General features: G+C 44.2%; 10 protein-coding genes across 10 annotated transcripts; 5 read left to right on the plus strand and 5 right to left on the minus strand.

Moving 5' to 3' along the window:
• Window positions 1-35: 35 nt before the first annotated feature.
• BO86DRAFT_393504 (hydrogen/calcium exchanger domain-containing protein) lies at window positions 36-1,971 on the minus strand. The gene is made up of 3 exons (XM_025673034.1): window positions 890-1,971; window positions 540-833; window positions 36-458 (listed from the first exon to the last, which is right to left on the minus strand). The coding sequence occupies exons 1-3, from the start codon at window positions 1,690-1,692 to the stop codon at window positions 161-163; spliced, it is 1,395 nt and encodes a 464-aa protein (XP_025522232.1). The 5' UTR covers window positions 1,693-1,971; the 3' UTR covers window positions 36-160.
• Window positions 1,972-2,574: 603 nt separating this feature from the next.
• Window positions 2,575-5,298, plus strand: BO86DRAFT_393505 (cystathionine beta-synthase CYS4). Its single transcript, XM_025673035.1, has 4 exons — window positions 2,575-3,288; window positions 3,361-3,395; window positions 3,474-4,150; window positions 4,209-5,298. Exons 1-4 carry the CDS (start codon window positions 3,029-3,031, stop codon window positions 4,827-4,829), a joined length of 1,593 nt encoding a protein of 530 aa, XP_025522233.1. The 5' UTR covers window positions 2,575-3,028; the 3' UTR covers window positions 4,830-5,298.
• Window positions 5,299-5,989: 691 nt separating this feature from the next.
• On the minus strand, window positions 5,990-7,625 carry BO86DRAFT_451721 (signal recognition particle receptor subunit beta). The gene is made up of 2 exons (XM_025676877.1): window positions 7,241-7,625; window positions 5,990-7,156 (listed from the first exon to the last, which is right to left on the minus strand). The coding sequence occupies exons 1-2, from the start codon at window positions 7,451-7,453 to the stop codon at window positions 6,419-6,421; spliced, it is 951 nt and encodes a 316-aa protein (XP_025522234.1). The 5' UTR covers window positions 7,454-7,625; the 3' UTR covers window positions 5,990-6,418.
• A 406-nt stretch (window positions 7,626-8,031) lies between these two features.
• Window positions 8,032-9,066, plus strand: BO86DRAFT_423246 (putative beta-1,6-glucan biosynthesis protein (Knh1); the record flags this gene model as incomplete). Its single annotated transcript, XM_025675389.1, has 4 exons — window positions 8,032-8,277; window positions 8,318-8,418; window positions 8,512-8,914; window positions 9,001-9,066. The coding sequence occupies 4 exons, from the start codon at window positions 8,032-8,034 to the stop codon at window positions 9,064-9,066; spliced, it is 816 nt and encodes a 271-aa protein (XP_025522235.1).
• Window positions 9,067-9,324: 258 nt separating this feature from the next.
• Window positions 9,325-11,130, minus strand: BO86DRAFT_451723 (glutamate 5-kinase). Its single transcript, XM_025676878.1, has 5 exons — window positions 11,003-11,130; window positions 10,758-10,945; window positions 10,583-10,693; window positions 10,433-10,528; window positions 9,325-10,373 (listed from the first exon to the last, which is right to left on the minus strand). Exons 1-5 carry the CDS (start codon window positions 11,037-11,039, stop codon window positions 9,534-9,536), a joined length of 1,272 nt encoding a protein of 423 aa, XP_025522236.1. The 5' UTR covers window positions 11,040-11,130; the 3' UTR covers window positions 9,325-9,533.
• A 95-nt stretch (window positions 11,131-11,225) lies between these two features.
• BO86DRAFT_349629 (mitochondrial inner membrane protease ATP23) lies at window positions 11,226-12,558 on the plus strand. The gene is made up of 3 exons (XM_025669361.1): window positions 11,226-11,537; window positions 11,632-11,891; window positions 11,958-12,558. The coding sequence occupies exons 1-3, from the start codon at window positions 11,306-11,308 to the stop codon at window positions 12,183-12,185; spliced, it is 720 nt and encodes a 239-aa protein (XP_025522237.1). The 5' UTR covers window positions 11,226-11,305; the 3' UTR covers window positions 12,186-12,558.
• BO86DRAFT_349632 (aurora family serine/threonine-protein kinase) lies at window positions 12,161-13,863 on the minus strand. The gene is made up of 3 exons (XM_025669362.1): window positions 13,612-13,863; window positions 12,610-13,557; window positions 12,161-12,560 (listed from the first exon to the last, which is right to left on the minus strand). Exons 1-3 carry the CDS (start codon window positions 13,705-13,707, stop codon window positions 12,435-12,437), a joined length of 1,170 nt encoding a protein of 389 aa, XP_025522238.1. The 5' UTR covers window positions 13,708-13,863; the 3' UTR covers window positions 12,161-12,434.
• Window positions 13,864-13,988: 125 nt separating this feature from the next.
• Window positions 13,989-15,041, plus strand: BO86DRAFT_393510 (TIP41 family protein). The gene is made up of 3 exons (XM_025673036.1): window positions 13,989-14,390; window positions 14,468-14,858; window positions 14,912-15,041. Exons 1-3 carry the CDS (start codon window positions 14,062-14,064, stop codon window positions 15,026-15,028), a joined length of 837 nt encoding a protein of 278 aa, XP_025522239.1. The 5' UTR covers window positions 13,989-14,061; the 3' UTR covers window positions 15,029-15,041.
• Window positions 15,042-15,532: 491 nt separating this feature from the next.
• On the plus strand, window positions 15,533-16,974 carry BO86DRAFT_393511 (uncharacterized protein). The gene is made up of 3 exons (XM_025673037.1): window positions 15,533-15,659; window positions 15,721-16,108; window positions 16,175-16,974. Exons 1-3 carry the CDS (start codon window positions 15,591-15,593, stop codon window positions 16,687-16,689), a joined length of 972 nt encoding a protein of 323 aa, XP_025522240.1. The 5' UTR covers window positions 15,533-15,590; the 3' UTR covers window positions 16,690-16,974.
• Window positions 16,803-19,808, minus strand: BO86DRAFT_373040 (bifunctional aminopeptidase/epoxide hydrolase). The gene is made up of 11 exons (XM_025670369.1): window positions 19,684-19,808; window positions 19,101-19,629; window positions 18,956-19,040; window positions 18,642-18,864; window positions 18,456-18,573; window positions 18,286-18,405; window positions 18,096-18,221; window positions 18,004-18,017; window positions 17,723-17,951; window positions 17,174-17,661; window positions 16,803-17,118 (listed from the first exon to the last, which is right to left on the minus strand). The coding sequence occupies exons 2-11, from the start codon at window positions 19,566-19,568 to the stop codon at window positions 16,992-16,994; spliced, it is 1,998 nt and encodes a 665-aa protein (XP_025522241.1). The 5' UTR covers window positions 19,569-19,629; window positions 19,684-19,808; the 3' UTR covers window positions 16,803-16,991.
• Between the last annotated feature and the right edge of the window lie 3,202 nt (window positions 19,809-23,010).

Raw genomic sequence — 23,010 nt, forward strand, 5'->3', positions numbered from 1 at the left:
CGTTGCTGAAAATTAAACCTAAATATAACTTTCCTCTCAAGAGATACCGTCTAGTAAAGAATTTATTTGCACAAAGTTGATGTCTAAGAAGGTCTGCTACAATCGACCTTCACATCCGCTATGGACATAGCACGAAACGCCCTCTCAATAGCTACACCAATCATGCATCTGACCCACCTTGCGGCTCAATCTGAGGGTAATACCATGTGCTCACGGCTATAATCACGTATACCAAAACACACAGACCCCCTTCAAGGTAATTTGATTTACCATCACGGAGAAAATTGCCGACAACCAGAATAGATAACACTACCAGAACAATCATGAAGATCTCGAAGTTCAGGCCCAAGTCTTTCCCTAGACCCCACCCAACAATCACTGCCAAAGGCGCATTCAGCAAAGCCGTCTGAATAGATGGCCCGAGGCAGTGGAAGAGAGCGAAATTGATCTGATTGTCCCTAAATAGACAGTCAGCAGAGGCCGGCAAACGAAAAGCTTCTGCAGTTGGTGGTCGGGGGCCATCCAAAAGATCCACTTACCAGGCTTCATCAATTGCAGTTAAATGCTCTGCCGCCTTTTCGACCAAAGGCACAAGGATAAGGCCAACAAAATTGTCGGACACCCCTCGATCGACAATATGCTCGATTTCTTCTACCAAGAAGACTGCTGACATGCAGACACAAGCGAGGGATACTGCAATAGCGATAAAGCATTCAACTAGAGTGAGCTTTGCACGCTTCATCTCCTTTTCCCTGTCCTCATCCTGATGCTCGTCGAATTCGAGGACTTCGTCAAAAATGCTGTGGTGACTATGGAGATTGTAGAATAGATACCTTAACCGGTTAGCAGGATGCTATAGACATAAGTGTTATTGCAGACATCCACCTACATCAGGAACGCGACGAGGAGGATCACTGCGGTGGCTCGACTGATGATCAAAGTAGACTGGTTCAGTTGTGCTGGTGTAATCTGTGTATGTGTTGAACTGCTACTCAAAGCAGAATAGAAGGCACTGGGAATCAACAGACCAAAGCCTGCTACCAGCAACAGCCCGGAACCTACTTCACTCACAGCTTCATGAAATGACTGCTCCTCCCGCGTAATACCACCAAAAAAGAAACAAAGACCCAAGCAGAGTAAGAGATTTGCCAGCACAGAACCCAGAATCGCAGCCTGGATGACTGGGATGAGGTCGCCGTTTCTATCGTTGTGAATCAGAACCATGAAGAGAACAAGTTCCACCACAGAGCTTAGTGTTGTCTCCAGGAGGACGCCAAACACTTTGGGTAGCTTCTTCGCAAGCTCCCCCCCCGCAAACCCGAGCAGATTAGCGGAGGGTACCATAGCTATGTAGTTGAGGGCGAACACCCACACATGTAGGTCTGGCCGTGCAAAATGGATGACGATAGCAGCTGGGACAAATGGCCAGAGCACGTTGACCAGCATGGACAAGGTACACGTGCTTCGCAAACAGACCCGTAGGAAGTGAACGGGGTGAATACCAGTTCGGCCGCTTTCTCCCGCGGTATCGATGCGAAACAAACCATAGTGTCGTTTACGGAATTGTTCATTATGCGTGGGAAGCACTGTACTGTCTTGCGACCCGACGGCCACGTGCATAGGATCTGGCGATAAGACCCCGAGGGCACCTTGAGGACCTTCCCGTCGCCCCGATTGCGGACGCTGGCTCATGTCGCTGTCAATCGCGTAAACCTGGGGGCCGTGTACACAAGCGCCCTTAATTGATATTCACCAACCGTGTGCTGGGATTTTCTGTTCTAGATTATGGTAAAGGGGAGGAGGGTGTAGAAGGACTAGGCTCGTCTTTTTACTGACGGACAAGAGCTGACATGATCATGGACATCGGAAGCCGGAAGTAAAGAGGAGGCAAAGAGGAGGCAAAGAGGGAAGTAATCCTATAAGAAGATATGCAGGTAGTCTTCGAGACTGGGGCATGATGGGCTAGAAGTCCGCGCATATATACATATAGGAAATGAAGATTTGAGACCTCAAGACCAAACAAGGGTCTTGGCAAATGTGTTGGCAGCTGGCGAAAGGCCGATCGTACATAGTATGACACGCGGCTGGATAGTACTGTACAGTACTTCGTAACTTACTCCATGACTAGTAAGTTACTCCTGTGGTCTAGCCTTCTAGATCGGATCGAGCTCAGACAGTCAGCTCCAGCTGAGCACTAGCCGGACCAATTTTTTTTCAAATACTATGTAATTGATCAATCGTGCCTACACAAGTTTTTTAGGAAATCTAAGTGCCGGTAAGAGTTCCATGAGTGGTCATAATTATTGTCCAGCTTTGTTTACCCGAGAGCAATCAGTTGCTAAAGTTTTGAAGCCAAACAGGTCAAACGCCACTGGGCGGACCTGCATACTCAAACTTGGTTGGAGCCGAAGCATCTGTCTCGCTCGGTACAGTACAGTTGTACAGTACAGTACTGTAACCCAGTGGTGCCCGCCGCCAAGATGAGCACAGCCACAGCAGCGCCCACCCAGACTCTTTTTTTTCATGTATAAGTTTAATACGGAGTAACTTAGTGAACACTAAATTACTCATATTGTGAAAACAGGCTCTTTGTCCATGATAAGCCTGAGCTGACCTCGAGGAACTCAACTGAGTACAACTGAGCGTGGGCTCCTGGTTCTGAAGATAAGCATGTTCTGTATGACATAATGAGTATGCTTACCTATTTTACTGTCGAGCTGGAAATGAATGTCTGACAGAAGTCCAGCCGACGGATACGGCTACCGTCGGACGATAGGAGGGATGGGAAGAGATTACGAGATTTTTATCCGGATTTTCTCATAGTTATTCCCTTCCCACTCCCTCATTTTTGCTACTTTTCGCAATCTCCGTCTTTGTCTTGGTGTGTGTTTAGACTTATCCCACAGAGTGCAAACTTTCATATCCCTTATTACTTTTGTGCCTTTCCAATCTTGATCCCTTAATATCTTCCTACCCTTCCCCTCTCGCATTATCCGGAGTCGGCGCTCTTCTCCCTCAATCATCGGCTATGTCGTCTATAACCGCTCCCGCCGTTCCTCCGGTGGCCCTTGAGACCATCACTCAGCACATTGGGAATACGCCGCTAGTACGGTTGAATAGGATACCGCGCAGCTTGGGCATTGAGGCCACGGTGTATGCAAAATTGGAATCCTTCAACGCAGGGGGAAGCGTGAAGGACAGGATTGCCTTGCGCATGATTGAAGAGGCAGAGCGGTCGGGGCGCATCAAGCCCGGTGATACTTTGATTGAGCCTACTAGTGGAAACACGTACGTTGCCTCACGCCTTCGCTGCATTTTTCTCTCCGGACAGCATGAGCCTAATTAAATTTTGGTTTTCAGTGGTATTGGTCTTGCTCTTGTCGCCGCTGTCAAAGGTGAGTCGTCTTCCTCGGACCATTTGACCCCAAGTCTCAGGTTGCCAATGTCTGACCCTTCTGCTGCGTTTGTATAAGGCTACAAAACAATCATCACTCTGCCCGAAAAGATGTCTGCTGAAAAGGTCGCCGTACTGCGAGCCTTGAATGCCACCATCATTCGTACACCCAACGAAGCTGCTTTCGACTCTCCCGAATCTCACATCGGTGTGGCGAAGCGCCTTGAGAAGGAGCTTCCGAACGCGCACATATTGGATCAATATGGCAACGAGAACAATCCGTTGGCACATGAGTTAGGGACAGCTGAGGAAATCTGGACCCAGACGCAAGGACAGATCACAGCAATCGTTGCCGGTGCAGGAACCGGCGGAACTATCACCGGTCTAGCTCGGGGCTTAAAAAAGCATAATCCCAGTGTTCAGGTCATAGCTGCTGACCCTCATGGTTCGATCTTGGCTCTCCCTGCTACGTTGAATCAGGAGCATCTTAATGAGCCCTATAAAGTGGAAGGAATCGGCTACGACTTTATTCCCGAAGTCCTGGATCAGAAACTCGTCGACAAGTGGTACAAAACTGCTGATAAGGAGTCTTTCCAGTACGCTCGTCGCCTAATTGCAGAGGAAGGGCTTCTTGTTGGCGGAAGTAGTGGTAGTGCCATTGCGGCTTTGGTTCAGGCTGCCAAAGACCAGAGATTCGGCAAGGATGATGTGGTAGTTGTAGTCTTACCGGACAGCATCAGAAGCTACCTTACTAAGGTATTTTATTGTTTCCCATGCAGCTATCTAAGGTGGCCATTATTCTAATTGATTATAGTTTGCGGATGATGACTGGCTTGCTGCGAACGGGCTCCTGGCAGCTCCCGCCACTGATGCAGCATCTTTGTCTCCAACGCTAAAGCCGCAAGGACAACAAGATGCATTTTCTGGCTCAAAGGTTAAAGCTTTGAGACTCAAACCGATTACCACGGTTCGGTCGAACATCCCATGCGAAACCGCCATTGAGATGATGCGTGACAGAGGTTTCGATCAACTTCCTGTTTTGGCAGCCTCTGGGAAGAAGCTTGTTGGGCTTCTCACATTGGGCAACATCCTGAGTCGGCTTACCCACGGACGTGCTACAGGGAAGAGCCCTGTGGCGGATGTTATGTTTGATTTTAGCAAAATACCTGAAGTTGTCACAGATCCCAGAGATATGGGCATGGCAAAACCCCAGAACACGCAACAGATATCTCAGATCAAAAACCGAAAATTTGTTGAGATCACCATGGAAACGCCCCTCAGTGTGTTGAACCGATTCCTGGAATGGAACAGTGCAGCCGTTGTCACCGAGAGAGGCGAGAACGGAGCAATGAAGCCAGTAGCAGTTGCCACGAAAGTTGACCTGTTAAGTTGGATGCTTCGTCACAAGGAGAATGGCGCCTCAGAGCCTCAATAGAAACAGTCCTCTCGCATACTGTCTGTTTTGGCGCGCGATTTCGTCTGGGCTATTTTCTTCTCTTTGCTCATAAGCCTGGGCCTGCTATCACCATCGGCCGCTGTACTATTATATCCTTAATGAATAACGGGGTGAGTTGGAGTATATGGTGGAATCTGTGGAGATAGTTTCAAGACTGGGAAACGAAACATGACCCTTTTTTTTTCTCTTTTCTAGGTTTACGTTCACATGCTGTTGAATTGTATAGGTTTGGCATTACCTTCAGAGCCAGAACTACAATTGACCACATCAGCGATTGCCAGTTGTTGCAATCTTCCTGTGCGAGATGTAACTCGGTATAGTTCTTAGAAGATACTTTACAATACTGGCACTATGATGTGTACTCTTTATTGCGATAGTATTTCAGATGGATAAACTGCCAGTGCAACTCACATACAGGAAGATCTGGCCGTTCAGCACAATTTATTAATGAGAAAAATGTTTCAGTGACGGCAAATCTTTTGTGGCAAGTCAAACCTGAAATCTACCACCATCTCAGTAGGACCAAATTAGACCATGAAAGTAGTCGGATTGTACAGCTAGTACCTGCGCAAGGTGCCAGAGGGCGGTCTGGCACTAACTATTGTTGTAAGGCCCGCAAGTACTGCAGCTTGCACACTGTTGTTAGAGCCGGATTGTTGGAGGATACGATATCAAGGGCTAAGGAACTGAGACAATACAAATTCGTTGAATTGGTTGAATAACTGACTGAGGAAGGAACTAGCTACGGCTACGTGGTGTTTTCATGTTTCCGCATCACTTGACCCAGCGATAAGGCCACACGCGCCGACACGGATACTCTGATCTGTGATTATAATAACACTCTCAATCTCAAAGATTTTCTGACTAAGAAAACACAAGGCGTTAAATATCGTTGCAGGGCCAACAACATTAACATAATGTTTGGGTCAAAAATAACGGTCACCAGTCCTGATCGCAAGCTTGAGCTGAATATGTTGATCATGTATTAAGCACAATTTCATCATGTTTCAGCCCCGGTCAGCTTATAGGAGAACACATTGAAGACGAGTTTACCTCAGCTAGTCGTCTAGCTTTGCAATAAAGTACCCTGTCCAGGAGTGATGCTACACTTCCATCCTTAATGGAAGCTTATTGCGAATACCGATATAGCTGAGAACGTCAGCTGCACGTAATATCTGAAAGCAAGCTGACCCCCTCCATTATACTCTTGCAACGACCCAAGATCACCGTTTCTATACACGACCAGACGCTAAAGCCAGATAAGGCTAGGACCTCAATAGGAAAGACGTGACAAGATGTCCTTGAGAAAGTGAACAAGTTGGTTAAGAACCATCCCTACATCAATCCTGCTAATTCTCTCACCCTTTCCTGCAAATCATATTTCAATGCTGTTCGATACCAGCCTAAAGGAAATGGTAGAGGGGTGCATACATATATGATCACTAAGGCAGTTCTTCCCATCTCTTTGTCCAGTATATTGACAAAGTATGCCCATTGGATCATGTGACTTCTGAGACTGATGACATCTCGCCGGGGATGATAGACCTCACACTCTGTGAGCGTATACCTTACAGGCATTGACCTATCCATTCCTCCCATTTGCGCACACCAGATCCAAGATTGCTCTCCTCATCGCCCATGACTGCTCCTCCGACAACGTCTACTACTATACCGACTTCGTCTTTCAAAGACTGGAACGAGAATCTATCGTGAGGGTCGCTGCTGCCTAGAATATCGTCTTCACCGTCGGCAAGGCCAGCGTCAACACTAGCATCCAAAAGATTTTTGCTCCGAGAGCTCCGGAGTCTGCTAATCTCATCCTCCAATTTCTCCCGCACGGATCCAGGCGGTAGGGCGGTGAAGAGGTCTTGTTTGTTGGCAGCCACAAGCACAGGAACTCCAGATGCTGCTTTCTTTCCCCCACTCAAAGCACGTCTCTGAAGGATCAAGAGCACATCGTACAAGTAATTGGCTGTATCCCGTAGGATTTCGGGATTGGCAAGTACTGCGGTGTCCACCATGTACAAGACACCACGCAACTTCGACTTCGCATCCTTTGAGGCCGACATGGAGAGCAATTGCGAAATAGCTTGGGATTCACGGAGTTTTCCATGACCAGGAGTGTCCATCAACCGATATTTGACCGGATTCTTGGCAATATCCTTCAACGAAGTGTCATTCACCGATCTATAGCGATTTGATGCGGTCGGTACTGAGGCGGGAAGGCTGATGGTAGCTGCAGTAGATGTTTGGGACGTATGAGTGACTCGAATATCTGTACGAGCAGGAGACGACTTTGCTTCGAGCTGTTACCCATGAGGAGTGTGTCAGCTAGACGTGGGGGGGGGGGGAGGGCCGGGGAGAGAAAGAGCCTTTAAGGGAAGTCAGACCAGAGTCAAGAGAGCGGTCTTTCCAGCCCCATTAGGGCCCAAGAGCAAGAAATTGCTAGACGGTGGAGATGCAACCGTTCGGTAAAAGAGAAGATGCAATAGGACGGGCAGTCCAAACGCGATGAAGACCGTAATAGCAATCGCGATAGGGCTGCCGTCGAGCAAGCTAGTAGCTATGCCTTCTAACGAAACCCAATCCCCGTGCGAACGCATTTCGACTGGATGCGTCCGTGGGATAGAGGTATCTCTAGGCAGTTGAGACAAAACCTTTGTGGCCGTGACAAAGGAGGAGCGCAGTGGTTGAGAGCAGGAAAAGAGGAGGAGCAGGGCGGAGAGTACGAGTGAGCAATTTAGAACATACGTAGCTAGATGGATAAGATTGACTCGACTGGAGTGGGCCCTTTCACAACCGACGCTAAGACCGCCTTCATCCGAAAGGGTCAGGTTAGCTCTCAACTACCGTTCCATAGTCTAGGTAGTCCAGTCTAATCATGGAGAGTACAGTACGTACCACTTCTTAGGATGTTAATATTTGACTGCCTGACGGCCATGATCCCACTACGTGCCCTGTTCCCTTTCGGGACCGCGTTCCTTACTGCCAGCCAGGTGTAGAGGGTGCCAGCATACCGTCGATTGCAGGGGCAACGCAAGGGCGCGTCAATTTCTCAACTCATCAAGTCATTCTGTTTGTTCAATCTCTGTCTTTCAAGTAAACGTCACAGATGAACTCGCAGAATCATCGGCCTCTGAAAAACTGTGCTCTAATTTCTCTCTCTCTCTCTTATCACACTATGATGGTCAGGCACTTGATATTGTTCCTTCTCGCTGCGTTGTTTCCACAAGCACTCGCAGATGTGGAGTTTGTGATTCCAAAATCCGGTGCCGTCCTGCAAACCGGGGATGTTCTTTTGGCCCAGTGGAGAGAATCAGGCAGGCTTCCCCTGATCTCTGACTTCCTACACTACGATCTCTATCTCTGCGCCGGCGGGGAGGTAGTGGGCACTTATGTGGGGCTCCTGTCTCTACACATGATTTATGTATCTATCGGAAGCATACTGACCACTGCGGGTGCTGCAGGAAGATGTAGTTCTGCTGTCGAAAGGAAACGTCTTTGCGAGGGGTAACTCAATATCCTTCATGCTCGACCCCAGCTTGAGGGAGACTGATGCAAATACATAGTAAGGAGTATATAGCAGTGTGCATCTGCTGTGCCACACCATACGATCAAGTGATAATGGGCAGCCCATTGCTAACTCTGCCATCACTGACAGCTTTCTAAAAATGGTCTCTTGGGGCACGGGTGCCTCCGTCATAAATTTTTCTGAGCAGTTCACGATAAGTAATATGACCGGCCCTGTCTCAGCATCCGTCTTGCACAGCTTGCCTCCCACAAATAACGACTCCGCACTTTCGGATTATGAAATGTCCAGACATCATGAACTACGAAAGAGACAAGTAGAAGAGGCTCTTACAGTCCCATATCAATTGCAGACCGGGCCTACCAGATATGCGCCAATGGCTAAGAAGCCTGCAAGCACAATTCCAGCCAAATTGCCGACTCCCCAATTTCCGGCAAGCGCATATACCATCGCCACAACCTATCTCCCCCCAGCAACCGTCCAGGTCACCCTCTCCGCCTCTGTGACATACTCCGTGGCCAGTATTGAGAATACTGTATGTTTTGAGATGTTGCTTGCCCTGGCAAATGTCTTCTCAACTGTGGTGTGACCTCGAAGATTGAGCTAACGGATCCTGGACAGGCCTCTCCCGCACCACATTTGCACGACGCACAGATGAGGCGATTCTTAGAAAGATGGAAAGACTAAATTCGAAGTCTTGTAACAGTGTTCAGCACCATCTCAAAGATATTGATTTCCCCATCGTATTGCTCATGTCTCAATCGCTAATCGGGTCATTACCGAGCACGTCTCGTGCACTCTTCCAGGCAACCAGCTTTAAAGGCTCATAAGATTGACCGGAGACCATGTTATGATAACGATAGACGCTCGTTCAATCACTAATCAATTTGGAATCAAGAAAGACCTGGTAGATCATGATATCGTTGCGAGATCCCATCAGTAACTCATGTCAATTACATAAAACTAGGTATTCTTAGCCAGGAATGGTACCACCATGATCTTCAGTCTTTTTCGGTGCAGCTGTATTGCTTAGATGTTAGAATGGGAGAAGGGGAGGAAGGGCTAGAAGCCTACGGAAAATAGGGTTTTCAAGTGTTCGAAGAACGTAATGAACAAACTCAGTAGCAGCGTCTAGCTTGAAACTTTGGTGGGATCTACCGGCCTGAGCTGTCATCGTTCTGCAAAAAGGCAATATTCTCACGGAGCGCCACATATTCACTATCGGCATACCCGAGTAGTGTTTGGATTTGTGTGCTCCTGTGACCCTTAACGCGCTCAATCTCAATACTGCCATAATTGACCAAGGCACGTCCAACTTCTTTGGGCTCTTGTCCATGATGAAGGAATTCGCCATCGAGTGAGTCGGGAGACACCTTCCCAATCACGACTAACCTTACCACTTCTTGTTGAGAGAAGTGACCTTCCACCCCTATTACACCGGCAGGGAGCAGACTGGCCTTTTTCTGAAGAGCACTATATGCGCCGTGGTCTATATAGACTGTACCCCGAGGCTTCATTCCGTGAAGAAGCCAAAATGATCGGGATTGTATCGGATTCTCCGATGGAATGAATCGCGTGTGTAGCGGAGGCGAAGCCCGGGAGCTGCTTGATACCTTAAAGACCTCGACTGGCTCGGCCACTGCATCTGTTACAATAGACCTTCGACTCTGCTGTTGGAGATAATTGACAATATCATGCACATTTCCGGGCTTCGAACTCTTGGTGATGATAGTCGTTACGCCAGCACTAGTTCCAAGCTTTGCGGCGACGATCTTGGTACTCATACCCCCGGTACCCAAAGATGATCCAGCCGATGAAACATCTGCTTCTAAGGTTGAAATATCCGTGACAACTTCGATAGGGCGCGCGTCGGGATTTGTACGGGGATTAGCAGTATAGAGACAATCAACATCCGTCATCAGGAAGAGGTAATCGGCCTTGACCATCGCTGCTGTGATCGCTGATAGCGTATCGTTGTCACCAAATTTGATTTCCTGGTAAAGTGAGCATGACATTCCGCGACGCAATAGGTGCGGACGAAGGGTCAACCTACGGAAACAGCCAACGTGTCATTCTCATTGACAATGGGTATTACACCCATATCGAATAGTTGCGAGAAGGTATTTTGAGCATTGATGTATTGTGTTCTCTATTGTCCTGTTAGGGATGGCGAACATTCTCGTTGGTCGACAACGATGCTTACATCGGCAATATCGTTCCTAGTTAACAGGATTTGCGCGACTGGGAGACGCAGGTGCGCAAACAGACCATCCCAGAGACTCATCAGCCTACACTGGCCAACGGCAGCCAATGCCTAGAACACTATGGTCAGTACTTGTGAATCTAACGCCTGCACAAATCAATTCCGTATTGTATACCTGTATCCGAGGTAAGTGTTTAGGTCTCTCTTCCACATCCATCCTTCGCAAACCCACACCAACAGCGCCCGACGAAACAAGAACAACATTATGACCTTCTTTGTGAAGCTTGGCAACTGTTTCGACTATGAGCGTAAGGATGGACAGTATAGGTTCATGGGTGTTCTCGTCTACTATGGAACTGGTTCCTGCGCATCAAGTTCTGGTTAGCTTCTGCCTTCAGTCAGCCATTGCATAATCCGCACCCAGCTTGATGACAATGGTCAGACGCTTAGAGACCATTGTGATTTGAGACTCAAATTATTGAATGCTCAGCTCCCAACCATGACTATTGCACAGTGCTACTGTGGGGCGTCAGAAGTTGGCTGTTAACTTGGGCTCTAGTTATTGCTGTGAGTCAGCTGCAAAGACACCCTTTTCTGTCACTACTCACCGCCCATATGTACTGTACGGAGCTTGCTGCGGAATCAACTGTCGAGAGCATACAAGGACAAGCGAACCTTGAATAGTAGGATATCTAGGCTATATTCCTCTTCCAGTACTCATACATGATGACGGACTCTCGGGAAAATGACACTTCATCAAAGCATAAAACCTCTAACGGCAGTGGCTTCATTCCTGGCGACGACACCTGGACGCAATGGCGCAATGTCTTCGCTATCCTGACCGATAGAATGACCGATGAGGGCAAAGAACAATTCCGTGTTGCGCGTGACACACGGAATGAAGCTGCGGACTGCAAGCGCTGTGAGGATCAGCGAGACTATCTATTGCAATTCAGTGAGTCACATCCATATCTGCCTGCCTGCCTGCCTGCAATGAAGACACATGGATTCAATGTTGTAAACAACCCGCTGATTGAATTCCCTTAAAGGTCCAGTGATTCGATTCATGAGCGACAGCATCCGCCAGCTAGGTGGTAATCTTTCCAGCCATAATATCTACTGCCGCCGATGTACCAGTCGAAAAGCAGGGGGGTTTGATCCCGACTACGGTATTCTGCTTTGCGCAAATGAAATGAAGGACCAGAGCCATTTAGAAGATACACTAGCACATGAGATGGTTCATGCCTATGATCACCTCAGGTTCAAAGTTGACTGGTCAAACAATCTTAGGCACGCTGCTTGTACAGAGGTAAAGAGCCATACCCTCAAGCCACCTGCGCCATCGGGTTGATAGAAAATGACTAATCGTGAGTAGATTCGAGCCAGCTCACTGAGCGGGGAATGCAGATGGGCACGAGAGTTTTTCCGAAGGGGTCAATGGAAACTGACACAGCAGCACCAAGAATGTGTACGACGAAGGGCGATCTTGTCGGTGCGGGCACGGCCAGGATGCAAAGATGAAGCCCACGCCGAGAAGGTTGTAAATGAAGTTTGGGACAGCTGCTTTAGAGATACACGCCCCTTTGATGAGATATATCGCTAGTTACGGATGTCTGTTTCCACCAAAACTCTTCCTCAAAGTGTGTGCCGTATGTTTAACTTAAAGTCCAAGTGCCAGTAAGACCGATCAGAACTCCATCGCTAATCCAGGAAGACCAGCATCCATATTGACAGTAAACGCCAGTGTGATCAATTCCGTGGTTGCAGACCATGGCAATGTGAAGGAAAAACAATACAGAAGGGGTAAGATCTTCTGAACTCGAAAACGCCCTGAAATGCCCGGGCAGTACAGTCATGCTTTGACATCCTTTGATGTTCCAGAACTCCGCTTCGTTTCCTTAACACAATGCTTGAGAATCCATGGATGACACTGAATCTCATCCAAAGAGATTCGCCTGTCTGGGTCGATTACAAGTAACTAAAAGGCTGTTAGAAAGGTTCGGCTAGGATACGGGACTTCTGCATACTCTCTTGATTAAATCTTTTGCTTCTGGACTCACAAAGGACGGAACGGTCATGTCGGCTCTGGCAATTCTTCGCTGCGTCATGACAGGTGTATCTTCAAAGGGCGCTTCCCCAACTAGGAACTCGTATGTCAAGACACCGAGACTCCAGAGATCAACCTTCTCATTGTAGTAATTGTCCTGAGATCCGGGTTTAAGCATCTCAGGAGGCAGGTAATCCAGTGTCCCACACATTGTCTGCCTCCTATTGTTAGGTGCATGAACACTCCACCCGAAGTCACTGATCTTGATTTCACCATGAATCCCAACAAGAATATTTTCTGGCTTGATGTCTCGATGCATGACATGCTTTTTGTGTAAGTATTTCAAAGCAGCAGCCATCTGAGCAATGTACTGCGCAGCCTTCCACTCAGGGAATCGATGTTCTTTTCGGAGATGCTTGTACAGTTCCCCTCGCCCGGCAAATTCAAGAATAAGGAAAATTCGTTTGCTATCATGGAAGTGCCCATAAAGCCTCAAGACGTTAGGATGACGAAGATTGCTTTGTATCTCGATCTCTCGTCGGACTTGCTTCTGCACTCCACCCTGCTGCAGCTCGGATTTATGCAGTACCTTGAGTGCGCATACAAAGCCGGAGGCTCTCTCCTTGGCGAGGTAAACTCGACCGAACTTTCCCTTCCCTAATGGTTTGCCAATCTCAAACATTCCCAGGTGTAACTTTTTGGGGGATGGTTGGTCGTAGAGTGGGGTTGGGTGTCGTTGCTCCCCATTCTCGTCGAGGTTACGGTGTGATAGCGTACTCTGAGAGCTCTTAACTGGTGACAAACTGACGTTCATTGCATTCACTTTATTTTCATTGGTGTTCTGCAGAGCCAGCTTGAGCAAGTTAGATCGGCTGGCGCCATTATATTGTCCGGCACTCGTCGGGGGCATGGCTGGTGATAGTGTGCTCTGTCAAGATCATTAGCAGCGTCCACCAAAAACGAGACCTAGATGATTTTCTACCTTAGACTTTTGATAGGCGCCGCCATTTTGCACGCTCTCGTGTTCTTCTTTGACTGAAAGACGCTCAAGGCGCGCTTCAAGTGTCTTGGTAGCCATTTGCTGATAAGTGTGAAGCAGGTATGACTTTTGCGATGGAGGTCTAAAACCTAGCAGCTCAGTGTCGTGTCGACAAAGTATTTGATCTTCATAAAGTTTCTGGCTCAAGCTCACAATGTTGGGAACCACATGAGATGAGAATTGGGTATCGAATCGCATTGAATAACAAGTCGAAGTTGAGTGAACCGCAATCGCACGGGTGTTTATCAGTTTCAAGGATATGCTCGGTCGCCCCAGCAACTCGTCGGTCCGCCTCTCCCTCCGACATCCGCGGGGTATGACCTGCTTCACTCTAGGGGAGCGAATAGCTGCTCAGACGAATCATACACCGACTGGAGGCTTCTTTGATACAGAATGAACATTCTCGGTTGCAAGCCTCCCGGCGAGGCGGATACAACCGCAATCTCGCCGTTCCATCGGAGGCCGAAATCAATAGCAATCCAAGGCTTCACGGTCACTACTCAAACACTTCCGATATTAAAAGCAGAGCCCATAGAGAAGATGACGAAGGATCTAGGGATCGCCCCTCCAGAAATGATTTTTGGCGACAACTTTGTTGAAATTGCGCATGAGGGGACTCCATGGAAAATTACATTCAATGCATTCGATGCCTTGGATCGAGTTGATAAATCCGGCGAATCCATGCTACAAGTCGCTTACTCGAAGCAATGGCAAAAGAGCAGGTAATCGAATAAACCAGTTCCTATCAAGCAATCTTGCGCAAATCTTCAGGTTAGTGGTCGAGGTTAACTTCTTTTAGAGAAAGAGCTCATGAGGGTATCAAAGAGATCGTCAAGCCCTTCGACTGGTCCTACAGCACGGACTACACGGGGACTCTCGGCCCTGGTAGTCGACCGTTTGAGGCAACGACCAAACGTATACCAACTGATCTACTCAAGCGGCCAGATCCGATTCTGTTCTATGATGATGTGGTTCTTTATGAGGACGAACTAGCTGACAACGGTATCTCCATGTTCTCATGTAAAATACGTGTTATGCCAGCTAGACTCCTGCTGCTCGCCCGCTTTTTCTTGAGACTCGACAATGTTCTGTTTCGACTCAGGGATACAAGGATCTATGTTGACTTTGGTACTGGGGAGGTAATTCGAGAATATCAATCCAAAGAATGTGATTACGAAACGGTGAGACAGGTAGGTTGCTACGTCGCTTTGCATGCTATAATATGGTTAATGAGTTTTTCAAGGCTCTGGCCTTAACAAGGGACGATGTCCCAGCCGCTATGAGGGACCCCAACAGACTCTCAGACTTCCTCCGCCTTGTTGATACACGTCTAGAGAGGGCTGTCCTTGTGGCCAACTGACAAGCCTGGGTCCGGATCCAATATAACCCCTCCGCCCCCTCTTCCCCTTCCCCTTATACTCAGGGGAATGTCTCGTTCTTAGATTTCTATAGCCTTTCTATAAATGAGACCAGCTCGGGGTATACAATCTGTACATGTTGGATTCTCCGTATTGTTGACCTGTAGTTCTTCCCATCTCACCTACAGCTGCATCTGGTAAATTGACATATACGTATGTCATTACTTATCGGGCGAAGCCTTGGAGCGCGGTGTGATATGAGCGATCTACATGGACTCCACAGATATCATGATTCAGCGGTAAGCGGAGTATGCCGAATTTTTCTATTCATATTTTCTAACAGTAAATGGTTACTCGTGGCGTTTGAAATACTGTACTCGAATGTGGGAGGCCGACTGGCTATCTTATTTGCTCGTGATTACTAAAAAGCAAGGGGAGTGCAAATGGTGCAAACGCGGATGCCAATCTATGATGACAATGAGCTCTATCTCAAGCAAACTTCAAACCTTTTACGCATGATACAGGCTTAGCCTCCTGGATACCAGTGGCATGCAGACCCTCAAAATGCCGTTCAGTGCAATAAGATCCATACAGACACAGGATCTGTGTCTGCCGCAGTATTCAAAATTCAAGGTATGTTTTGCAAGACGCCTGAACCGCTCAGATCATAGCCAATTAAACCGAATCTCGTCAGGTTCTTTCTCCCAACAGACTATCTAGACCACGTCTAGCCTCTTATCGATCTATTTGCAGCGCTAGCAGTGTTACGCAACATTTGACTCACGATTCCTCGGTCCTGAAGAAGCGCTCCGCCAGCCAGCTGCTTGAGCAGACCGCATACCCAGTGTCTGGGTTTCACTCACAAAGTGCTCGAGCTTCATCACAGCTAGCGCGGGCGATTGCTTCACGCCCTGGCACGCCTGCAGAGACATACGTTGCATATGGTCTGACTCAAAAGCTTTTTGAGGCTTGTTCCACACAAGCAGAATACACTATACCGCAGTTAAACAAAAAAGGAGGACAGGTTCCCAAGACTGATGCTGGGGAGGATCTTGGGGTAGGCGAAGGATGGTGGTATAAAGGTCGGTTTACTTTCCCATTCGGCAAAATCAATCTCCATCTAATATTGACGGATGAATTCTTGCCAGAATTGGGGCTCTTGCCCACATTTTCCACATGGTCACAAGTCACTTTCCTGCACATGTACCTATTGACTGCCCGACTACGTGCTCTGCCATCACATGAAAGCCTTCAGACTTATTCACAACACTTGATCGACCACTTCTCGCACAACGCCGAACATCGCATGGATGTACTTCATGGGTTGACCAGTCGTGCTATCAGGAATAAATTTCTCAAGGACCTATTTATCCAGTGGCGTGGTGCTTTGGCAGCTTACGATGAAGGCATAATTAAGGGGGATGCTGTACTCGGCGCTGCTATCTGGAGGAATTTGTGGAAAGCCGGTCACACCGCTCCCAACGGCGATGAAATGGATTGGGCCAAGGTTGCCCTTGTTGTCGCATATATGCGACGGGTGCTGCATGATCTCTCGCTCGTGAATGAGGCTGATTTGGCACTTCGGTTAGGACGCGAAAAGGAAGGCCGGCCTGGTATATTCTCGTTTTCTCAGGCAGATAAGAAGCTGGTTTATGGGAAATAATTGGTTTGTTGGCCATGCATTCCAGGTTCAAACCCCTTATTTCGGCAGGCTGTAGATCTATTCTTACCAAATATTCTTCGTCATTACTGGGTTGGTCTCGTCACTTTGATTATCGGCCATGTCCCGCCCTGTCCGACGATTTCAGCGAACAATCTTTGGTCCAGACGATTCAGAAGTCCTCTAAATGTAGATCAAAGTTGCATTACATGTGCGCCTAGTATGAAGAAATGGTTGCATCCACGTTACCCACCCCCCTGGGTCGCATCAAATGCTAAAAGCATAATGACAGGATAGCAGTATAATCAGGCATCTTTCTTGCCAAACAAGTCCTTCTCGACCATGGCGCGGCATATAGGATGATAGAAGGCCTTATTCTGCTCGAAGGTTTCAACGGCGACTGGTCGATCAATCTTCTGCAAGCTTCGATACCTGTAAGTCAAATCAGCGCCTAAATCCTTTACTTGCGAATCGGTGATCTGCGTACAAAGGCCGCACAAACTTCATCCTACCAATCCTGCCAAGCAGTTTCGTTGTTGGTCCAATAACACTGCTGTCACCAGCTTTCAAGCCAACTTGGAAATAGAGATTGGCGACTTCTATGTTTTCGCTCTTTGCAAGTCCATAAACATCGCCCATGAGCCTCGACAACTCTGGTGTCAGTGATCTCTCGAAGAGAAGCACTTGCTCCAGGAAGACAACCATCTGATTGGCTGTGAGGTCATCGATATCACTAGGGTGTGGTTTAAAACGGGAGCCGGGAAGGGCCTTCCACTTGTTTGAAAGGCTATAGACAACGTCAACTAGCGAAGTATCAAACTCCGGCTTAGGAGGCAAGCCCGGCGCGTAGAACCATCCGTCCCAATCAAGCTCATTCAAGAGCTTGGAAGCTTCCGCGTCAGACTCGAAGAAATCTAGCATGGTCGATTTGAACTCGTAGGAATCCAAGGATTTCTCCTTGAATACTGTGAAGTACTGTATCAAGAGAAATTAGAATGTGTGCATGATCTCTTCGCTGGGGCAACAGGCAAAATACATGAGGTATGAACTGGTCAAATTTATGCTTTCCAATCAGATTCTCCAGATAAAAAAGAAAGTTGAATCCCTTCTCATATGGAATACTGGAGAATGCATCATCAGGGTCTTTGCCTTTCAAATCTGTGACTAGTTTTGTGAATTCATGGTCATGTCCGAAATGCTCGACAGAATCTGTGAGCGCTTTCCAGCCTATAATAGCGGAAAAGTGTCGATACGACTCGCCATGACTTCGAAATAGTTAGCACTAGTAGAAAGAGTACACGAGGCTCTAACACTTACACCACAGCGAGGATCTATATCAATATTGAAAACGCGGGTTATACACTTTACCGGCAAATGGTAGATAAAGAAGTGGAAACGATTCGACTTACCCGCCTTTCCAGATAGGTGGTCCAACCCTCATTGAGCCAGAAATGCTCCCATGAAGCATTGGTCACAAGATTACCACTCCAGCTGTGCGCAAGCTCATGGGCAATGACATCGATGTTTTCCCTGTCCTGGTCATGAAAGTAAGCACCCACGGGCAATTCATCGGATTGGAATCCATCCACAACACTGTACCTTGGAGATAATACTGGGTGTCGCGAAAGTGAAAACCGGGTTCTCCATTCCTCCATAGGGGAAGCTGGGTGGGAGGATCAAGACATTGTACTTCCCCCAAGCGTATGGGTAGACAATTCCCTATGCCAGTGTTATAAGGAATAGCACCTGAATCCTGACTGCATACACACCTCGATTGCTTCGATGAACTTCTCCGTATCGGCTTCAAGCTCCCATTGGCATTCGCCGAGCTTGTCGGGACTGCTAGCAACAATACTTCGGGGTCCAATTCCTGCCTCGGAAATATCACTGCGGATGGTCGATTTAGTGATCCACTTATCGAAGCTGGTTCATACCGAGGTTTCAGGCACGCTTACCCACTGGCCAGAGCGAAAAGATAGCTCGGAATGGGCACTCGCTGGTGAAAGCGATACACTGTCCTGTCGTTGGGGGGTGGCGTCCCCGATGAGTCACGGACTGGCAGCCCACTCGCAATCACGGGTAATGGTGACGAGATGTTGAAATCAATGGTGGACTTGACGTCAGGTGTATCTTGACACGGAAAGATAGACCGGGCATGAATCGCCTGACATTGAGAGACTGTCGGAAGGACAAGCATGCGGGGTTAGAATTAGTAGACAGAGTGACACTCAGGCTTTCTCGCTGGTAGGACAGGCAGAAATCAACCCACACATATACGGATGCCTTTTATTAGAGGTTTGACCCGGGGTCAGCCACTGAAGGGCAGTGCATTTCTCAGTGGTTTGAAGAGCGATCTACGCAAAAGTTCTGTATGTTAGGCTAAGGCTGGGGTTACTCTCCTATGAGGCACATACCTCGATGTCGATCGTCTCATTCTTCTGCACACTCCGGTCAAGTTTGATCTTCAACGCCCTGCCGTAGGGATCGGAGGGCGGAAGAAGCTCCCAAGTCAAAGGCTTGCCATCAAGGCTGACGCTACCAATATCCACATGGTTTGAGTCCAAGATAATCTCCTGCGACTCACCATCGGTGGCTGACTGGAACGTCTGAGTGACGCTGCCCACGAGCTTTTTCTCATGAAAGAGAATATCAAAATTGGCAGTGATGTGGTTGCATCGCCAGTTGTGGTAATTGCTGAGGGTATTGGGATCCCTCGGGACATTGACGATGGTCGCCATGCTACGACGTGTGGAAGCTCGAGAATTTTGAACACTCCGGGATATGCGAATGAGGGGTCTGAAACTGAGAGTAGATGGAGACGTGCGAATTGTTCCCCGCGGAAAGCTTGTTCGCCAGAGTAGGGCCAGAGAAACGCCGAGCATAACAAGAATAAATGAACGGCACTAGGAGAAAATATGCCTTACACCAGTAAGTAGTGTGTCCCTGCAGTAATATTGCTTTAGCAGTGTCGGTAACCGACTGCTCGTGGTTACGTACTAGTAAAAAATACCCACACATGAACTGCGCCGCAGGTAAGCGGCTTCTGATGTCCTCGAGAAGGCAGCAATTCGGCCTCGAGGTGGTAGGTTACCAGACATCATGGCAAGGGCCGGTTGTGGCCGGAGATTATGGTTATGGATACCGGTTGAATTTTCTATTGCTACAGGCATTGTATTTGAGAATACACGTGACGGTACAAATGTTCTTACAATAGATATTATACAAGCGGTGAGCAGGGGGACCACAGTCTGTAGTGTTTTGATGGAGTACGGGAGTCCGCGCAAAGGGCGGCAGAACAGCCTTTATAGCAAGCAGTGAGGCTGTAAACCATACACTCATTGCCCACACATGGAAGGAATTAGGGATTCTTAGGATCTTCAGGGGTCTCAGGTATTGCTATCAGAGTCCTTTATTAGGGAGTTTTTTGTTTTGTTTTTGTTTTTTTTCCAGTACAAATATTAGAGTCTATATTGATCTAATCTATAAAATACAGCAATTATTTAAGTACCCAGCTTTTTTAGTCCTTTTAAAAATAAATAATTTCTTCTATATTTTCCCTTTATATATTATATGAATTATAGTTGATAATCTATTTTATAAAATACATACTTAACTGCTTTATTCTATAGTATATATTCAAAAATTATATTTTTTGAAATAATTATATTCTACACATCTCTCTGCTTTATAGTATATAAAACTATATTAAGATATAAATTTCAAACCTTATTTAAAAAAAGGTTGCTTATCTTTTTTTATATTTAATATTTATTAATCTGCTTAAATATTTCTACTTATTTTTAATAGTTTATAATAGTATTTTCTATTTCTGCAACTGTTGTTTTCTTTACTATATTAGTATCTTACTATTAAAAAAATACTTTTGAATATTTTTACCTAAGTTTATATATTATTATTCTATATACCTTTTTTATTTATTATTCTAACTATATTAAGTCTTGAATTATGTTAAGACTTTTATCTCTACTATTGTATATAAAAATAAAGATATTTAATTAAAAAGTCGATTTCTTTCTTAAATTTTAATATAATAAATAAAAAACTGCTATATTTACTAAGAAATAATTCTATTTAAAAAAGTAAAATGAAAATTTTTAAAACCCCTTCCTATACTTGAATATATATAGTAAAATATACTTATAAACTTTATTCTACATCTTTTTAAAAGCTAAGGCTATAATACTATTCCAATAATTATTAACTATTTAATAAAAATAAATAACTTTACTGCCAATACCGCTGCTGTTGTAACTCTATATATTTAATATATATAAAAACTATACAGTCTACCCTAATCTATTTTTTAAATAAAAAACCCTAGTTTATTTCTAAATTTAAAAAACATTTAATATAATAATTTATTGGAGTGCCTAACTGTTCCACTAAAAAAGTACCTAGGCACTAATCTAATAAAGATTAGGGCTTATATAGTTACATGCCGACTCAGGTTAATACACCCCCAGTTTAGAAAAACAAAACTAAATTAAAAATTTTAAAGCTTTTTTTTATTTTTTAAACTATTTTTATTATTTTTTCTAAATAGAATAATAGCCAGGGCCAGATTTAAACCCTAAATAAATATAGTCAAAAACTATATTAGCTAAGGGCTAACTAAACTTATAACTATTAAAATATTTAACTATTTTACTAAAAAATATTTAAATACTAATTTAATAAAGATTAAGGCTTATATAGTTATATACTAATTTAGATTAATATAATTAAATATTACTAATAAACTTTTTATAATATACTACTTTAAAACTAATAGTTAGACTAAAAAAGTTAATATAATATTATTAATTTAAGTTAGTATTTAATTAGTATATAACTATATAAGCCCTAATTTTTATGTCAACCTGAGTCAGCATTTAGTCAGCATGTGACTATATGAGCCCTAATCTCTATTGGATTAGTGCCTAGGTACTCTTTTGGTGGAACAGTTAGGCGCTCCAACATTTTATTAAATTAGTATTTAAATACTTTTTTAATAAAATAGTTAAATATTTTAATAATTATAAGTCTAGTTAGTTCTTAGCTAATATATTTTTTATTATATTTATTTAGAATTTAAATCCGGCCTTAGCTATTATTCTATTTAGAAAAAATAATTGAAATAGTTTTGGAAATAAGAAAAAACCCTAAACTTTTTAATTAAATTTTTATAAAATTAGTTTTTTTAAACTAGGGGGTATATTAATCTAAATTAGTATTTAATTAGTATATAACTATATAAGCCCTAATCTTTATTAGATTAGTGCCTAGGTACTCTTTTGGTGGAACAGTTGGGTGCTCCAATAAATATTTAAATAATATTTTTATATTTATATAAACTACTTATGAAATAACTGGAGCCAGTAGCTTTTTTTAATTAAATTTATACTAAAAATAATTTATTTTAATATTATTATAACTACTCTATTTTTATAAACTATAGTTTTTATTTTTATATAGGCTTTAAATCTATAGTAATTCTAAACAGTCCAGCTAATAAAAATATAGACTAGTTTACTATAAAAATCTAAGCTATTATAAAATTTACTAAAGTAGAAATATTTATTATCTAAATCTAATATATAAAATAAGCTAACTAATAATATAAGTTTAAAAAAATTTTTAAAAAAATTAGAAAGTATAATTAAATATTTATTATATTAAAATACTAAAATCTAGTAAAAAGCTTAATTAAAGTACTTTTAAACTATATAAAATTTAAAAAATTATTAGCTTATATATTTTCTAATTAGCTTTATTTTTTAGTATAAAAATATACCCTATATTTAATACTAGTTTACTTATTTTTATTAGTAAAAAATTAGTTTTAGACTAGTATTAACTTCTACTATCTTATATAAAGATTAATAAATTAAAAGAATAAAAAATTAAAAATATTTTTAATTTTATATAAAACTATAAAGGATACAGTTACCCTTAACTAATATATACTATAAAATAAATTAAATATTTAGATTTAACTGCTAAACTAGTTTAGTATTTAAAAAATATCTACTAGATAATTAAAAACTTTTATTACTATTATTTTTAATAAACTACAGTTTATACTTTAATAGAGCTTAGCTTTAAAAAAAGGGTATACTATTATAGTATAGATTTAATATACTAATTCTACTTATTCTATCTGTTTAATTTATTAAGTTTATTTAATTTATTTAATTTATTTAATTTATTTAATTTATTTAATTTATTCAATTTATTTAATTTATTTAATTTATTTAATTTATTTAATTTATTTAATTTATTTAATTTATTTAATTTATTTAATTTATTTAATTTATTTAATTT

Source organism: Aspergillus japonicus, assembly GCF_003184785.1.
Source record: "Aspergillus japonicus CBS 114.51 unplaced genomic scaffold BO86scaffold_105, whole genome shotgun sequence".
NCBI lineage: Eukaryota > Fungi > Ascomycota > Eurotiomycetes > Eurotiales > Aspergillaceae > Aspergillus > Aspergillus japonicus.

What these genes read in the sequence shown, in the direction of transcription:
- BO86DRAFT_393504 (XM_025673034.1), bottom strand. Translation starts at nt 1,692, where the DNA reads ATGAGCCAGCGTCCGCAATCGGGGCGACGGGAAGGTCCTCAAGGTGCC. An exon ending in CTCCTCGTCGCGTTCCTGAT is followed by an intron (nt 834 to 889) that starts GTAGGTGGATGT and finishes TAACCGGTTAAG; the next exon opens with GTATCTATTCTACAATCTCC. An exon ending in ACTGCAATTGATGAAGCCTG is followed by an intron (nt 459 to 539) that starts GTAAGTGGATCT and finishes CTGTCTATTTAG; the next exon opens with GGACAATCAGATCAATTTCG.
- BO86DRAFT_393505 (XM_025673035.1), top strand. Translation starts at nt 3,029, where the DNA reads ATGTCGTCTATAACCGCTCCCGCCGTTCCTCCGGTGGCCCTTGAGACC. An exon ending in GAGCCTACTAGTGGAAACAC is followed by an intron (nt 3,289 to 3,360) that starts GTACGTTGCCTC and finishes TTTGGTTTTCAG; the next exon opens with TGGTATTGGTCTTGCTCTTG. An exon ending in TCTTGTCGCCGCTGTCAAAG is followed by an intron (nt 3,396 to 3,473) that starts GTGAGTCGTCTT and finishes CGTTTGTATAAG; the next exon opens with GCTACAAAACAATCATCACT.
- BO86DRAFT_451721 (XM_025676877.1), bottom strand. Translation starts at nt 7,453, where the DNA reads ATGCGTTCGCACGGGGATTGGGTTTCGTTAGAAGGCATAGCTACTAGC. An exon ending in AGACCGCTCTCTTGACTCTG is followed by an intron (nt 7,157 to 7,240) that starts GTCTGACTTCCC and finishes CATGGGTAACAG; the next exon opens with CTCGAAGCAAAGTCGTCTCC.
- BO86DRAFT_451723 (XM_025676878.1), bottom strand. Translation starts at nt 11,039, where the DNA reads ATGGTCTCTAAGCGTCTGACCATTGTCATCAAGCTGG. An exon ending in CTAGGAACGATATTGCCGAT is followed by an intron (nt 10,529 to 10,582) that starts GTAAGCATCGTT and finishes ACAGGACAATAG; the next exon opens with AGAACACAATACATCAATGC. An exon ending in ATGACACGTTGGCTGTTTCC is followed by an intron (nt 10,374 to 10,432) that starts GTAGGTTGACCC and finishes TCACTTTACCAG; the next exon opens with GAAATCAAATTTGGTGACAA.
- BO86DRAFT_349629 (XM_025669361.1), top strand. Translation starts at nt 11,306, where the DNA reads ATGATGACGGACTCTCGGGAAAATGACACTTCATCAAAGCATAAAACC. An exon ending in AGACTATCTATTGCAATTCA is followed by an intron (nt 11,538 to 11,631) that starts GTGAGTCACATC and finishes ATTCCCTTAAAG; the next exon opens with GTCCAGTGATTCGATTCATG. An exon ending in GGCACGCTGCTTGTACAGAG is followed by an intron (nt 11,892 to 11,957) that starts GTAAAGAGCCAT and finishes AATCGTGAGTAG; the next exon opens with ATTCGAGCCAGCTCACTGAG.
- BO86DRAFT_349632 (XM_025669362.1), bottom strand. Translation starts at nt 13,707, where the DNA reads ATGGCTACCAAGACACTTGAAGCGCGCCTTGAGCGTCTTTCAGTCAAA. An exon ending in GCGCCTATCAAAAGTCTAAG is followed by an intron (nt 13,558 to 13,611) that starts GTAGAAAATCAT and finishes TGATCTTGACAG; the next exon opens with AGCACACTATCACCAGCCAT. An exon ending in CAAAAGATTTAATCAAGAGA is followed by an intron (nt 12,561 to 12,609) that starts GTATGCAGAAGT and finishes ACAGCCTTTTAG; the next exon opens with TTACTTGTAATCGACCCAGA.
- BO86DRAFT_393510 (XM_025673036.1), top strand. Translation starts at nt 14,062, where the DNA reads ATGAACATTCTCGGTTGCAAGCCTCCCGGCGAGGCGGATACAACCGCA. An exon ending in AAGCAATGGCAAAAGAGCAG is followed by an intron (nt 14,391 to 14,467) that starts GTAATCGAATAA and finishes AACTTCTTTTAG; the next exon opens with AGAAAGAGCTCATGAGGGTA. An exon ending in ATTACGAAACGGTGAGACAG is followed by an intron (nt 14,859 to 14,911) that starts GTAGGTTGCTAC and finishes GAGTTTTTCAAG; the next exon opens with GCTCTGGCCTTAACAAGGGA.
- BO86DRAFT_393511 (XM_025673037.1), top strand. Translation starts at nt 15,591, where the DNA reads ATGCCGTTCAGTGCAATAAGATCCATACAGACACAGGATCTGTGTCTG. An exon ending in CGCAGTATTCAAAATTCAAG is followed by an intron (nt 15,660 to 15,720) that starts GTATGTTTTGCA and finishes GAATCTCGTCAG; the next exon opens with GTTCTTTCTCCCAACAGACT. An exon ending in CGAAGGATGGTGGTATAAAG is followed by an intron (nt 16,109 to 16,174) that starts GTCGGTTTACTT and finishes AATTCTTGCCAG; the next exon opens with AATTGGGGCTCTTGCCCACA.
- BO86DRAFT_373040 (XM_025670369.1), bottom strand. Translation starts at nt 19,568, where the DNA reads ATGCTCGGCGTTTCTCTGGCCCTACTCTGGCGAACAAGCTTTCCGCGG. An exon ending in TAAAAGGCATCCGTATATGT is followed by an intron (nt 18,865 to 18,955) that starts GTGGGTTGATTT and finishes TCCTTCCGACAG; the next exon opens with TCTCTCAATGTCAGGCGATT. An exon ending in AGTTCATCGAAGCAATCGAG is followed by an intron (nt 18,406 to 18,455) that starts GTGTGTATGCAG and finishes ACACTGGCATAG; the next exon opens with GGAATTGTCTACCCATACGC.